This window comes from Numida meleagris, chromosome 2, assembly GCF_002078875.1.
Source record: "Numida meleagris isolate 19003 breed g44 Domestic line chromosome 2, NumMel1.0, whole genome shotgun sequence".
NCBI lineage: Eukaryota > Metazoa > Chordata > Aves > Galliformes > Numididae > Numida > Numida meleagris.
This window is the reverse complement of record NC_034410.1, coordinates 140,355,655-140,372,436: the sequence shown is the minus strand read 5'-3', so window position 1 is coordinate 140,372,436 and position 16,782 is coordinate 140,355,655. Positions and strand designations below refer to the sequence as shown.

Sequence of the window (16,782 nt, the reverse complement as noted above, 5' to 3'; positions counted from 1 at the left end):
CAAAATCATTTTGCTCTTCATCTTAGGCTCTCATTTCTGTTAACTGCCTGATGTGCAGACTGGATCACTGCCTTCAGCAGTGCATATAACATGCTGTTGTAAACTGGATGCTGCTCCACTGACTTCTTTTATATTGTGGTTGCAAAAAAAAAGATACGTAGTTTTGCATTGCTTCTGTATATGACAGCATACATATTTATTAACCATAGTGAAAACAGGCCAGCTAATCACACTGAACAAAAATAATAGGCCAGCTTCCTTAGGTCTGTCTTGCTCAGTATTCATCAGAGAAGCTAAGGAAAAGTTTAAATTCCCCCTGTGCAAACCAGCAGGAATTCTAACAGCTTCCAAATGCAGTGGTGCTTTTTGACGTGGACATCCGCTCATTATGGAAGGGCCAAGACTCCTGAGTAAGCACTGACCATTGCACAGATGTAGGGTGGGGTTTCCAAAGCCATAATGTGAACCGGGCATTCAAATTCCCTACAGGTTAGTGGGATCTGACTTACAGCATTCCTTAGTCAGCTTGTAAAACAAAGCTGTAACATAAAAAATATCCAGTCCAGGCTAATACAGTGGCCTACAAGATACCATCAGCTTCACTGACTTTTTCTCAAGGACTTCTCTATAGAGTGATCATAAAGGAAGCAGAGATAAGGTACTGGGACATTGCCTTTGGTAGCATGATAACACAACACATGAGGAATAATAACTGTATCTCTTTGATAGCACATCATCTCTCAGATGAAGTTTGCTGAGCTTTAGTTGCTGTTGGAATCAAAGTGTCCTTTGGGCAGCTGGAAAACTGCGAGAGGGAGCTGACGTTATTGTGACCAAAGACCACATGGGAGGACTGGCTTCTGCAGAGGAAGGAACTAGTGACCTCTCAGCCTTCACCCAGATTAACATCATGGAAATAGGAAAAGCTGAAAGCACTGACTTTCACACTTCCTATTAAACACATTCTCTCACCACCTGAAACTTATATAAAATCCCTGCTAGGCAGGTATCTATGTTTCAAAGACTAAATGAGAACCATGTGGAGGAAGATCTTTGGTTTCATGATCATTTATTTTTTTTAGCTTCATACGGGGAGGAGCAATGGTCCGTAAATCTATAATTACTACTGTATAAGCCACTGGTGTAACTGAAGCAAGTTAGAGAAAATAGGAGCCTTTCATATAATACAGAGCATTGGCTGTGATGCTGCTGTGGTGAAAGACTGAATTGTTAAAGTTGGCCAAGCGAATTATATGATGTGTGTGCCTGCAACATCAGGAAAACAACCGTGATGTCCCAGCTGTGTGGGTCAAATCTTAGGAAAACAATGTTGCAGCACTGGCATTTAGTTAGCTTTTTTGCTTTCCAACTCTAAATGGTAAAATATTTCCATACAATACATTTTTTTCCTGTTGCCTGATATCTCTTCTGTAAAAAATCACACAAAATGCAGTAGATTAGATGGCCAATCCTTAAAATACAGTGTAACTCTGCTCCATGTACTGAATGGTTCTGGTGGCTTGTCTCTGAAAAAAAGTTGAGCCAAACGACTTAATTGGCATCAGCATGCTTTGTCTATGTGTGTTCACAAGGAAGTTTCTCTTTTTATAAATAAAAGCTATTTCCAGCAGGAGGGAGTACAGCATGGCTCTAGGCAGTGTGCTTCCATGCATTGTTCCACTACCAGATCACTGAGGACTTTGGCACTTCAGCTTTAAGCACAATGACCTAAATAGTCTGAGAATGTATTTTTCTTACAAAGAATTATATGTGGGAGCAGACTTGGCCTCTCAGTATCATTAAGACTAAAGTCTCCTGACCTCTCTGTCAGTCAGCCTGTCCGTATACTTACTAAATCTTCCTAATGGATTTGACTGGACTGTTTCCGTTGGTGTGGTTCCCCATGAGAAACACTAATAAAGGCAGGAAAGTGACCAGATTGACAGCAGAAGACTGGATAACTTGTGCTGCTGTAAAAGTCACTTCAGATTTCAAAGATGTTTGAGCTTAAGGACCCAGGATGGAAGATGGGTGAAATGCGGAATTAGATGAACATATGGGATCACAATACTGCAATTTTCTGCATCAAAACATCCAGTGGCAGAGGGGAGTTAAAAGAGGTATGGAGAATGTACAGGACTGGCATAAGGGAAGGTGGGGTTGCTGAGAACCAGAAAATAATAAAGCATTTTTAAAGGAGAAAACAAACAGTGGAACATAGAAAGGAATGTGAGTGCTTCTAGGAAACTGGGAGAGTTTTGTATAGATGATGCTTTAAGATACTGTGGTGCAGAAGACAGTGAGATCACAGTATTATGAAAGGAACCCCAATGTTCAGTTGAACATTTCCTGTTGGAGTTACTGAATTTTTGGAGGTTGTTTGTTTTATTTGTCTTTTTTGTTGTTTAATTGTTTTCTTAGAATTTGATGGTTTAGAAGCCAACGAAGATCAATTACTGTTTTGGAAACTGTCTTGTTTGGAATGACATGACCAATGTTGATATACACAGAAGGGAAAAAGAAAAAACTTCTTAATTTATAGTTGCAAATATTCACATATATAAACACACACACATATACAGTTACAATTTACTGGAATTTATATTATTGCAGTATTATATTTAGTACTCTGATGTTTACACAATAGCCTTTTAATGTCTCTTCAACAGGAGATATGGCAGATTGGTTTGACTCATCAACACTTAGCCGGTAGCCCATTTTTCCCCAAAGAGATTATCTGACTTAGTGTAACAATGCAGCCAGGCATACAGCAATAGTAAGCCAATTCTCCACAAGCAATAGCCCAGTTAGTGTCTCTGTTTCACAGGGATTTGGCTGCCGTTCTGAAGAATTTGATGGACAGTACAGTGAAATAACAAATATTAGATGAGAAAAGATGCCTCAACATCTGGAATGGAAGATAGGAGGACAATTGCAGAGAGCAAAAAGTGACCTAAAATACTTTTAGATGAGCTGTAATGCATCTTTTTAATGGATGTGGAAGAAATTTTTTTAGATCTATTGAAAACTAATATACATCAGTGAATGTTCACAGGACTGTTAGGGTTAAGCTAAGGGGGAACAGTGTGCTGACACTGTGCAAATTAGTTAATAGTGCTGGAGAGACCCACAGTTCTTTAACCCATGTTACTATTAAGTGAATATGAAAAGCTGTAACTCAGCCATGGGTCTTTCAAGGCCTGGAGGTATGTGCATGACTGCATATGTGAACACATGCAAAATCATACCTGTTATTAATATAAGAGGTTTTGGCAGGGTACAGTAAGTTTTAAATAGAATTCATCAGGCATTGATTTCCAAGAGCAGTCTCAAAAGAGGAAAGAGTAGACCCAGCCTTGGCCAAGGAATCACAGCTACTGCCTCTGTAGTTACTACAAAGAAAGCATGCTCTGTTGAGCTATACGATTAAGATCCAGGCTTTTTAAAATCTTTTTTTTTTTTTAATTATTACCAGTTATGTATCATACAGGAAGATAACAGAAAATATAGAATAATTTCTCTTTTTCCTTTTTAACAAGTAAACAAGCTTCTTGATTCTGTTGTTTTTATTGTCTATCAAACAGGATGTAAGTATAAGTTATACGAGTTTCCTTCTAGCTAGGTATAATCCTTGGAAACCTGGATATATGACAGACAGCAGTAACTGTTCATGCACTGGCAGAGGGCCCAAGCAGCAAACAAAGCCTTATGGGTTGTTTTATTAAATCCTTTCAACGCTGCAAAAGAAATACGGGTCCTACTGAAATTTATGGACACTTTGCTAGTAGGTTCAGGGCAGTCTTGATTTCACTTATTCTCAATTACTGAGAACAAGTGTGTGATATACAGCCAATTGTCTGTTGCCAAATGATCCCAGCAATGGATTAACTACCCAGTCCAAACTACCTGCAGAGCCTTTTAGAGATAACCTACAATGCACTTTACCATATGCTTCCAAAACTATTCTGTGTTGCACATTCCCTTGCAAAAGATAAATGTTCCAAGGGCAAGATATTCTAAGCTTTAATTATTTTTTGCATTGTCTCCTTAATATTATAAGGCTCAAACAGTCTTATACATATTTTTACGTGTGAGGGATTTCTCGGTTTTAAAGCTTATGCATTTCTGGCTGGAGGTACTATAACACATAGGCATTTGGGTCACAAGAAATAAGTCCAAGTACTTTTGTTTCACTTTTACAGTTTATATTGATATTTCATGTTTCAAATTACAGTTTCTTTTGTGTAATAGCTGTTGGGCTTACTTTGTGCCATATTTAAAAGTTTTCCTGAACAGTCTACTTTAGTTGCTTAAAAGGTTAGCTAAAGGAAGCAGTTGTCTTATCTGGTGCAACTCAGTTGCATGGGTGTACCATTATGTGGCAAACCCATCCAACAGCACTTTCTATCTGCTGTAAGCCACCTTGTCACCCACTGGTTGGCTCTCACTGGAGGCAAGTCCTTTGCTAGGGACTTCAGTAGAGTTGAATTCCACAGATTGTTCTCCATTACTTTCACTTCCTGCAAAGACAATATAACTAAGATTAAAATACGTGTAACATCTCTGATGCAGCAAGCTAGATGGTATATACTTTGTTAATGGCACTTTAATAAGAGCCTTTTTATGCAGCTGTAAGGGTTCAGGAAGCTATTTTTCTCAGTTGCAATCCATTTGCAAAATGCTCTAGGGTAATGACAGAGCAGTGAATGGTAATTAATTATCATGCTTCCAGCATTCTTTAAATTACTGCCACCAAAAAAGCATAATAGTTTGCACTACACACATGCAAGACTTGTTCTCCTTTCTGCTTGATCTTCTAATACTCACCTGCCACACAGGAAGTGTGGAGAGTATTGTGATATTGTCTGTCTGGAACACAGAAAACCACCCAAACTCACCTCTATTAGATCTCTTCTTCCATTTGTTTACCTTCTGTGATTTTAGTCTTCCGCCCTATTTCAGAAGTGCAATTGTCTCTACATGACCAAACTGTGCCAAGAATGTGTACTAATGGTGTTTATTTAATGTATCCCAGCCAGAGCGCTTTCAGTGCTGCATAGATGTCTCTCATACTGAAGGAATCTGTTTTCTAGAGGAGATTTCCAAAGTGAAGGTGTGAATAAAATAAGTAAAAGATGAATGCTAACCACAACATTCCTGATTCTGCCTTGTCTGAAGTCTGAACTGTGAATACTGTTGCTTTGTTTGGACTTCTGCTTGTTTACACATTGTGTCTCAAAGCTAATGGAGAAGACTTCAGCTTTGTTAGCATTTGACTTTTCTAAGCCTACAGGTGGGGTTGAGTTTGGCTAATTTAGATATGAAAAGCATGTCTAAATATCTACATTTAAGCACATGTATTAGGGAGACAAGATTTCACTTGGGAGGCACTAAAGATATTTCATTCTGCCCATTGCTTACACAGGCACTTACTTGAGGAGGACTCATTTTGCTAGATGCCATTTAGATGAGTAAGGGATGTGGACTGAATCCCAGTTAACCTGTTTGGGATGCAGTTAAAGGCCCCTTGTAAAGTGACTCACTGTTATGCAGTGCAGTCACCACAATATGCAAGGGGAATTTTTGCACTTAGACATACTGTCTAAGTATCCATAAACACTCTGGAGTTCCTGTTTTTAGCTGAATTTCAAGTTGTTAACACATTCCCTGGAAAAAGCGATCCACAGGTTTTTTTGTTGTTGTTTTTTTTTCCACGGTGGCCACTCTTCTTGTTTCTGGTTTTGATTATCCCCATGGAAACCATTGTGATTTAGTATATAAACCACTTTGGATTCACAATGAAATGGAACCATGGGAATTCCACTTATAACATCCAAACCTTTTCAAGCACCATCACTTTCAAATTTCCCCAGGTGCACTGCCCTCCAAAATGCCAACTTCGCCAACTGGTTTTAGACAATAACTACAGATTTTTAGAACATCTGCAATGAAACATATTAAACTACTCTCTGTTACTTGAAAAGTCACGGCCAATAAATACAATGAAGAATCATTGCATTTATAAAATTACTTTTGGTAAACTATCCTGAATTTCACTGAAATTCATTTCAGTTATAAGCCAGGAACAAATGACACATTCCATCATTAAATAATACAGTCTGATCACATAATGAAACACCTATTTAACTTTGGTCAATATATTTACATAATGGAAAGAAAATTGCAGGTAACAGTTAAGTTGGATATATGTACACAACAGATTCTGTATCGAGCAGTGAATAACCTAAAAGATACGTAACTTCATCTGTATAAGAGATTCTAAATATTATAGGCCTTATTCTAAATACAGGAATTTAGGAGTTTAAGAGTCGCTCGATTTTCTGTCGGACTGGGACCTATGGAGCTTTGAGCCTTTATCTCTCATTTGACATTTTTAAGTCAAAGCATTTCACATGGTAGTAAATGATCAAGAAAAGTTTCTGAAACTTCAATTGCAGTCAGATTTTATGATCACTTACTCACGCAGTTCATCTCCATTTTACTTAAATCTGTTACTATTTTGCTTTTAAATTGCTGGTGATATATTAAGCAAGAAAGGTACTGACTCAAAGAAAGTGGTGAAATGGAAAAAACACAATTCATCAAAGTTGGCTGAGAATGCATCAGAAGAGAACCTCTACAGCTTTGAACTTGCATGTGAAAACTGGATTGTTTTATTAGCCGTGCCTCTTGCTGCCATGCTTGTGAAATCCATCAACTTGGCATGAGGCAGAAATTGCAACCCATGACAACCAAAACCCAACAATTAGACTAGACTGTGTCCCATGCAATCCAAAACACTATCACAAAGATTAATAATTACTGAAGAGCAGGAAACTGCTCTTTTTTTCCACTATGTGTTGGATTGGGACTCACAGTAGCTGACTGCTGAATAGTCCCCTCTCCAGACAGAGTGCCAGGTGTATCAGCCAAAAATGGTTTGCAGCATTGCTGTCTCAAATCTATCATCCAACATAGAGCAGAGATCCCATATGATATCCTGGAAGCACTCCAGGAACAGGAAGTCTGGAGCAGTCAGGTAACAACAGAGCTATGGTGCTTCAGCTCAGAAGTGAGGTACAGCAAGCTACTCCTGGTGCTGAGAAATGATTAATATTCATTTAAAGATCATGGCAATGTAAATCTGAAGACCATAGTTCTCCTGACTGAACTGACTTGGACACATTTTACAGTCTCACTTGTCCATTCGTGCTGAATGTGATCTATGGGATCAATACAAGTGACAAACTTGTACTGATGGGCTGACACAGCTTTGGCATGAATTTCAGCACAACCTCCTCTAAAAAAGAAATTGAGGATGTTCAGCAATCAGCATCTGAAGTTCATACAATTCTGCTAGCTGAACTGATGAGCATTAAGAATAATTTTTTTCACAGGACATTGGGCTTAACCTATTATCAAGAGACCCATGGCAGGATTGTTTTTAAGTCACCATCCTGTGTTGAGTTCTGGAACCAAAATGGGTTTGATGTGATGCGTACTTAAGCAGAAATTATATGAGAAGTTTCAGTATTCCAGAGTGAAAAAAAGACTGAAGATTACTATAGAAGGAAGGTGACAAGCCAGCATTGCTATGAGATGGAATTTAATAGAAGTGAACCATGTGGTTGCATTACCATGGTGCTGAGGCCAAGCAAACACTGGCTTGAAGAGAAGGCAGGGTGTACTCACTTCTGTTTGCAGGAAAACATGTTGATATGTACTTTTTAAACCTTCCTTTAAAACTTACTCCATAAATCTCACACTGTATGACTTGTTTTCCAAAATTTGACTCATCTTGGTGAGCTCTTATGGTGTTTTTTTCTCTTCATCCCTCAATTTTTATAGATATTCAACATTTGGCTTTAGCCATTGACGAGGGCAGAATATTGAGCTAGACAGACCTTTGGACTGACCCATACGCAGATGTTATTTTTTCAGTTTGGACAGTTTAAAACTTCCTACATCTCAAAAGCAATCTGCCCTGATGTATATTTTCCCACTTTTTAGGGAATTTCCTATAAGGGCTGGGAGTAACCTCTGTCCGTGGTGCTCAGTCAACAGCTGTTCTGCTTGAGCTGTAACTTCATCTCAGGCTGGCATTACATAGCCAGAATGCTGCAAAATTAAATATCAAACGTTCTAAAAGCTATACGTAGGACAGTTCAAATATCAGAATCAAGGTTTTCAAACTAGGAGTGTCTTGACCTGCAGAAAGCCATCTGACAGACTGAAAGACATGTAGAGATACCAAGGAACAGATGAAAAGGCCTGTAGCAAAAATGTTTAATCCACTTTTGAAGAAAGACCATAAGTAATGATAAAGCCTGTTTCTTCAAAAGGAACATTAATTCTTTGTGTTTGTATTGGAACCACCAGTTTGATGGCTCAGTCCATTTGAGGTACTCTGTCAAACATTAGAGATGTCCTGGATAGCTTGATGTTTTGGACAGTACATTTTGTTCACAGAAATGCAACTGGCTCCCAGCGTAGAAAGGGTCCGGACTGTGTTCACTGTGAAAATGAGTCCTTGGGACATAAAAAACTATTTGGGACATAAAAAAAATCTTGCAGGCCTCCAAGAACAATTCAAAAATCACAGCCTGCCAAAAAGGGATGTTTTTTGTTTGCTTTTCTTGAGGCTATCCAAATTTATTAACAGCACACACAAAAAGAGGTATTTATTTACCCAAATAAATTGAGCATTCAGTACAGAGCAGCAGATTGAAACTGGTCTAACTGTCCCCAGAAATCTGAAAAAGAATTGAAAGAATCCTAGAGCTGCATGGAAATTGATGGATACAAAGGAAAACTACAAGGGCTGCAATGAGCACAGCTATGAAAAAAAAAAAAAAGCGAAATGAACTTATCTGGTGTAAAGTCAAAACATGAAGGATCCATAATAAGATATAGCTAAAACCTCAGTAACAGTTGATAGAAGTTATTGTGCTCCTTCTTGTTATATGAATCTCAACGATCTCATTTTACCTGCTTCCAATAGACAAAAGAGGCCAATCTTCCAGTTTAGATAAAATCTGTATTACAACTTCAAATAAGGAGCAAATGATTAGAAGATATAGCTTCATCACCTTACTGCAGGAAGACTTTTCTAGCTCAGTGAACAAGGCAATGAAACTTTATTACAGACTAATTGCTCTGAAAGAAGTATGTGCTATGTGGCATCCTTTAAGTTTTTGGATAGTCCCAAACATGTACCCTGGACAGTGCAAGATGTTTAATCTGTGAAAGTATTTTTCCACACATGTTAACAGTACTACAGACAAGGGAAAACGCTAAACAAAGAATTTGGCTTTATTTAATGTCAGGAAACACTCTGCTCACCTGTGGATGCTTTCAGTCTTCTAATATAATCAGACCAAAAGGAGCAGTCTGCTTTTTTCAGTCCTTTTAAAGTAGGCATTGAAATGGTGAATTCTTTGTAGTTATCTCCCTCATCATTTGGCAGAAACATTGGCCAGGGTGGCAGCAACCGTGACATTTTTCTTGAGAAACTATGAGGGTAGTTTGGATTTCTAGAAGGAATGAGATAAATAATTTTTAGAAAATAATGAGCAGTAGAATCAGAACAGTAGATCAGCTGGGTCAAAGAAATGTGTTTCCAGTCTGTCTGACCAGCAGGATTCAAATTCAGACCAGAGTGTTGAATTGTTCATGGTACCTAATCTGACAGTCACTTGTTAGTCTGGTTCACTTCCTAAAGAACAGGAACACAGGGCCTGTATAGACATAGGCTCATCAGCAACCTCAACAGCTCTCAGTCCCAGAGCAACCCAAGGTAATCTAAAGAGCATGTAAAGTTGCTGTTCCCATGCTAGCTTTCTAGAGATACTCCTCATTCTCAAGTATGTCCACAACACAGTAAAGCTGAGGGTCATTCTCATGGTAGTTGGCGAACGCATTCACTGTGTCTCCATGTGCTTTCCCCCTTCTGGTGGGAATATGGCAACTCAAAGCCCAGATGCTTCAGATTTGGAAACCTAGAACTAGGCCCTGAAACAACACCAAGGCCTTCTAGCCCCAAATATTTAAGTAGATTTTGCCAATGCTCCATGGAAATAAATTTACTGTTACTTCTGACTACAAATCACACTACAAATCTTCAGTATCTGCTTGCCAACTTGGCCATGTCTTTTGAACACTCCTGACCAAAGAACCCTCTGTAGGAATACAAACTGTTAGAGGAAATGGAGGCTACCTGAGTGAGGGCAGGAGCTGACTTATATTCACTCTACTCTTTGCTACCTCCCCACCCACAGAATCTCTTAAATGTCATGTATTTACCCGGAGTTCACGAAATTGGAGATATACTGCATAATTTGTAAGGACAGGCTCTTTTCTTCCAGAGTATATTGTTCTTCATACTTGGGGTAGAATGGCAGTCCAAATGCATACTGAACATCCAGCAAGAGCTCCAGACCTGAACTAAAAAGAATTTATATAATGATAATTAAATTTATTTATTTATTTATTTATTTATTTATTTATTTATTTGGAGGAGAAAGGGAGCTAATTTAATTCAACAAATAAAGCAAATTTTTAAGTTATTAATGACCATTAATTAGAATTTTCTGAGCTGTGGGATTTCTTCGATCCAGAACATAGAGAAAGAGTAAGTGATAACAAGGAGAATTTGCAATTAAAGGTCTTTAACACATTACTAGAGGAAATTGTGGACAGCAGGGCACATTTGCCAAGTTAACTATGCATGTAACAGAAAGTCATTTGGATACTGCTTAAATGTCTATTAGTTTTTGTACAGATTTTCACTAACATTAAATTCAGAAAGCAGAAGCAAATGGTGACATGGAATCTGGCAGCCAGTTTGGAAGGTTAATTATATTTTATTTCACAAACTTGAAATAAAGTCTTGGCCTTCTAACTGGCAATTGGAGTTTTTCCATTGACTTCATTGGGGCCAGGATTCTGCTCCAAGCCTTTGGATAAAGAAAGATGTAATAGGAGATGTTTATGAAGATTTCTCTTATATATAGTTTTAATCTAATTTCTGGGCTGGCTGGGTGGTTTTGGTTCATACAGTCTGTTCCCTCCAAGTTTTATATGGCAGCCAAGTCAAAACAGCTTGAAATAATCACCTATATCAAATTTAAGACAGAATCCTTGTTGTTTCCTTCCATACAATAAGTAACACATATAATAGGTAATATTTTAACAATTCAAAGACAAGATTGCCCGTGAATGACAACAACCCTTCCAAGACTTAGCAGTAAAGTTTACACAACTCAATATTCTCAAGCCCTGTGGAAAAACAGCGTACAACTTTCATTAATAACATTTCAACTACATTATTCTCAATCTATAGCTTTACATCATGAATCAGAACAGGATATTTCTGGTCTGGAGTCCATTTGCATTTTTTTGTATCATGCAGTTAAACAAAGATCCTATTGACTTGGTTAAATGCTGCATGAAGACAGACAGCATCAGGGGACCTGAGAGAAGGAACAGATGTCTGTGAACAGAGACAAACAAATCCCAGATCCACTCAAAAGAATTTCATCTGCAGTGGCTGCAGAGGTTGTTGTTGAAAGGTGGCACAACTGAAACTATTTTATCTTTGGACGTGAAATGCAGCAGCACTGATCTGACCCAGATAATGCCTCTCACAGAACAAGGCTTGTATTTCAAACCATCATGGGCAGGTGGACTGCAAGCAAGATGACTCGTTCACATTTTATGAGCGGTGGCACTACCCTCTATCTGTTTTGAAAAACAAACACACAACCTTCTAAATGAAATACATCTTTGGTTGTATTTTCCTTAGTCTTATCATAATACCTCAGTAATACTTTGCATCTGGAAAGTGAATTATTCACAGATTATTCACCAAAAAAATGCAGAACTGAAACAAGATTAAAGCATATTTTTCTTCCCCAAATGTTTATAGAAGTATTAAGCAAGATCATAGTTTAATAATTTTACTTTAAAAATAATTTGCTTGGCTCAATACATTATAGCAATATTTAGTGTCAGTATTGCAGCAAAGGTATATACATAAAGGAGCTATTATCTTTTTGATAAAAAAGTCACTTTTGAATAGAACAGATGACATGAAATTAGTTTAGATGGAACGAAGAGACAAACTTACACTTCTAGGGAAGTTGTAGCAGGAGTGAATTCAGTTCTAAATCTAAAATGAGTGAGCTAGCAGTGAAAGTTTACACAAAAACAAATGTGTTTTCAGCCTTTGTTTCTAGAAGTAACACTTGTTAAAGTCATAGCCCAGAATAAAAATTAGAAAACTCCTAAATAGATATTTTATTAGGATTGAAATTATTTATTTACTATTCACTAGGGCCACAAAAACGATCCAAAGGATAAAACATCTCCCCTATGAGGACAGGCTGAGAGAGCTGGGGCTGTTCACCTGGAGAAGAGAAGGGTCCAGGGAGACCTGAGAGCAGCCTTTCAGTATCCAAAGGGGAGTTATAAGAAAGAAGGGAACAGACTCTTTAGCAGAGTTTGTTGTGATGGGACAAGGGGAAATGCTTTCAAATGAAAAGTGGAGAGATTTAGACTGGATATAGGGATGAAGTTTTTTACAGTAAGAGTGGTTTTATACAGTAAGAGTGGTAAGGTGCTGGAATAGGTTGCCCAGAGAGGTGGTGGATGTTCCATCCCTGGAGACATTCAAGGTCAGGCTGGATGGGGCTCTGAGCAACTTGATCGAGCTTTAGGTGCCCCTGATCATTGCAGAGGAGTTGGACTAGATGATCTTCGAGGGTCCCTTCCAACTCAAACGATTCTATGATTCTACTATACAAGTACGATACAAGTGTAGGGGGTTTGATACAGAGCACAAACTGGTACAAAACTCTACAATTTTGTGGGCTACTTTCTGGCTGGTGGTACCACATCCTGGCCCGTGAGTATCAGTAGTAAGAGGATGAAGAAGAAAACATAATCTTAAAAGTGGAAAGAAGCACAAATATGCGTGCACAGGTCAGCAGTAGATTTAAGACAAGTGTGGAAGATCTAAATGGTCACTAAATGGAAAATATCAGGGAAATTTTTTTTCTCTTCCTTCAGACTCTGATCACCATTCATTATTGCCAGAATTGAGTACAAAGTGGCCAGAAATACCCAAACAGCGATTTTGGAGTAGGATGTAGTATTTCTGAGCAGACAGCAAACTCAGTGTAGCGCCAAGTAGTGACAATATTTTCACTAGAGTGGGACAAAGAGGGGAGTGACAGATAAGCATGAATAGCTTTGCTGTTGTATACTGCTAGCTCTGCATAGAGGTTGTTCCCAACTGCACTCCTGATACTCCAGGGTTCCACGTACATGGCTTATCAACATCAATTCTAACTGGAAAAATGCAGTCCAACAACTGGTAAAGAACAGGTAACTGAACGGGAGGATTGCACAGACAATAGAAAAAAAATGGGTTTTTAAAGTGTTTTTAAGGAAGAAAAACAAATAAATATTTTCAAAAAATACAAACATAGCTAGCTAGAGTTTGGCTAGTATTGCCAGTAAATTAGTCAGTTTAAAAGAAAACAAGCTGAAGATTAATCAGTCTGGCATTAGTGCTCATACCAGATATTCATTTTTTAGTCTTTTTATCTATATTGACCAATAAAAAATAGATATTTTAGGCCTCCTAAATTATAACTAGTATCAAAATAATTTTCTAATATATATTTTTATGAAAAAGAAACGCATGTGTTGCCATGTATTTCAATTTGGCTTTGTGCTTTACTTACTTATTTTATTGTTTTATTACTGATATCTACACAACAGAACCACAGAAATGCACTGGTGAACGTTAAACTGTGCTACTATGTGATAGGAATGTAGTTGATGTTTACACTCCAAAATTGCTTGACAACACTCTCAGACACAGGGTTTGGTATTTGGGTGGTTCTGTGTGGAGCCAGGAGTTGGACTCGATGATCCTTATGGGTCCCTTTCAGCTCAAGATATTCTAGGATTCTATGATTAATTCTATCTTCATTCATACCAACACTTGGCCAATTTTCTTCATACTCCTTTCTGTACAATTTTATGTACTCAGCATGCCTGTCTTACGATACAAGCAACCCTTTTCTACTAAGGCTGCTGTTTTGACATTGTTCTGTTTGTTTGTTTAAAAAAAAAGATTGATAGGCTTTAGGCAAATATGGAATGGCAGCCGCATATCTTAAGCCACACCTTTAAATATGCATATCAAAGGCTCGATATACATTAACAAATCTAATGAGCTAATGTAAGTACTGGTGTGACCTCTGCAGTTCTGGTGATGCATTTGGTTCTTTGTGTCTCTTCACATTACAAAGTCCTGCCAAACTAAAAGCATGTGAAAAACAGATTAATACTTTTCTTTCTTTCTTCTTTTCAGGAAAATCAGGACATATGGAAAAAGCTTGATTCCTAGCATGATTTAACTGCCAAGTTTATCCCCCTTTGTACCAAAAAGGCCGTATGGATTCATGTGATTTGTGAAAGTATCCTGGAGTTTGCTGTGTCTTTTCCACTTGGTTTACTCCCAATACACACAATGTTCTACTTCGCACTGTAAGACTGTGCCAATGGAAGAATATAAAACTGAAATAGCAGACAATAAATTCAAGAACCTGAAATCTCACACAAATAAAGCAGTAAAAAGTAATTAATCTTAGCAAAGGAAGGAAGCACTGTTATCATCTCAGACCTCCTAAATAACAGATTTCAGAATATTGCCTGGAAATTTCTGTATTAAAAAGCCAGCAATAAGCACACATACACTGTCGTGTATTTTGGGGAATCAGTATGCTAAATGAATGGATGGATTTCCTTAAAAAGTGTATGTGTTCATCCAAAGCCCAGAGCATCAAGAAAGGTCTCTCTAGCTATATGGACTTTGGGTTTATCTGCTAGATTAAATTTTCTGGGAACAGCACATGCAATTGCAGCACATGCAGTTCCAAATTAGCTGTGTACTTTTCCAAGTCTCTTAGCTGAATTTTGCTTAACTTGAAAGTGATTTCTGATGCTTCTGAGCTTGGTGCTTTTCCACTGTATATCTGTGGCTAAACTCCAAGATCAGATGCAAGTTCTGAAAAATCTGCTGAATGATAAAGGTCCAAAAGCCACTCTGTGGGAAGAAAAAACAAGTTGTCTAGACCTCAAGTCTTCTAATGACTTGAGAATGATGTGGCTGAATCAGCAAAAGACTGTTTGCATAGCTGTTGCAAGCATAATGCAACAGATAAGGCAAGAGTGAAAAGAAGCAATTCCAACAAGAACAGCAAAACAATAACTTTTAGGAGATAAGAGGGAGGACAACTTTATAGAGAACAGTGACTAGTTGTTGTGGCAGCACATGTACTACCTAAGGTCACAGTGGTACCTGCCCAGCTGCAGAAGCAGCAGGCATTGCATCCGTTCTTGTTGCCACCTCTGTGTTTAGGTGAGTTGCTCTGAAGTTCAGAGACACAAATTTCTGCTTGCCGCCATAGTGCCCTGTTCAGCTGTGGCCCTTCATACTATAGGATGTTGCTAGTCATGGACTAATAGCTACTGTCATAGGGAGAGCCTCCACTGGACAGTGCATAGAGGCCAGATTAAAGGATCACAGAGTATACTGCCAGGAATATGGTTATTATAAAACCAGAAGAGTAGAAAATCTCCTTTATTTAAAGTGATAGTAAGAGCAGTGAGAATCAGCATGGCATAGCTACTAAGAAGAAAATGAAAATACTTCACAGAGCTAACGGGCTCAAACACATTAACTCTGTGAAGTATCAACTACATGAAACATTAACTATGTGAAATGCTGAGTGATATATATACGTATGTATGTATATATATATTAATCAGTCAGGAGTTGCCATCTTCAGAATTATGGGAAACATATTAAGTGTCACAGAAATCCAGACAGCTATGTTCACCTTGGCATGCAGCAGTCTTTTAACAGTTCACAACATATACAGGGGCATATAGTCAGGAGGTGGAGACAGCCCCAACTGAAATGACTCAAAATAGACAGCAGCTTATCAATCTTGGAGGAATCTGTCCAGCGCACAAGTTAACAGAAGCCTGTGTGACAATTATTATGTAAAGTTAATGTCTAAAAAAAAAAGAGCCTCTTGAAGTCTCAGTTTAGACTCCTACAATGATAACGATGATGTTTTGCTGGTGATCTTGTCTCCTTAGTGAGCAGAGCACTAAATTCTGTCCGTCTTCTCTAAGACCTCACATTTGGCACTCCAGTGCGACTTGAAAACTATGCTTTCCTGGAAAGCAGTGCTACTTCATTTACCAATAAAATGCAAAAATCACCCAGAAATCTCTTCAAGGGTTAACAAGGCAAGTCTTTGTACAGTTAATAATATTATCTCTGTCAAAACATACTTCTCCTATCACATATTTCTTTACTGTAACTAAAACTTCAGCTTCTCCCACTAATCTTAGGCAATGCTGAGCAGCCACATTCCTCCTGCAGTTTAGAATAACTGTTTACTCCAAGGCCTAAATGTTTTCAGCACAAGAGCAAGAAAATGGCATCTGGGTTACATATATTTTCACCACAGATCATGAATGCAGGAGCTGGCTACACATCCTGCTTTATTCAAGTATGAACTGAAGACTAAAGCAGAAACGGTGTCATGCCAATTTTGGGAGAATGCTACCCTGTGGAAGGAGGTAGTTTGCTCTCTGCAAGAATCGTTTATCTATATGACAACTGTCAGTTTATGGCCTTACATGATTTTCCACATATGTAATGGAGATCAGTGTAGAGTGCGATGTTTAGTCCTA

General features: G+C 38.1%; 1 protein-coding gene across 1 annotated transcript in view; it reads right to left on the bottom strand.

Moving 5' to 3' along the window:
• Positions 2,583-16,782, bottom strand: part of TG (thyroglobulin) — a 148,073-nt gene continuing 133,873 nt past the window's right edge. Inside the window, exons 46-48 of the mRNA XM_021386419.1 lie at positions 10,303-10,443; positions 9,343-9,533; positions 2,583-4,520 (exon numbers count right to left, since the gene is read on the bottom strand). Of these exons, the coding sequence (XP_021242094.1) occupies positions 4,405-4,520; positions 9,343-9,533; positions 10,303-10,443 (448 nt within the window). The 3' untranslated portion in view covers positions 2,583-4,404. The remainder of the gene's footprint in view (positions 4,521-9,342; positions 9,534-10,302; positions 10,444-16,782) is intronic.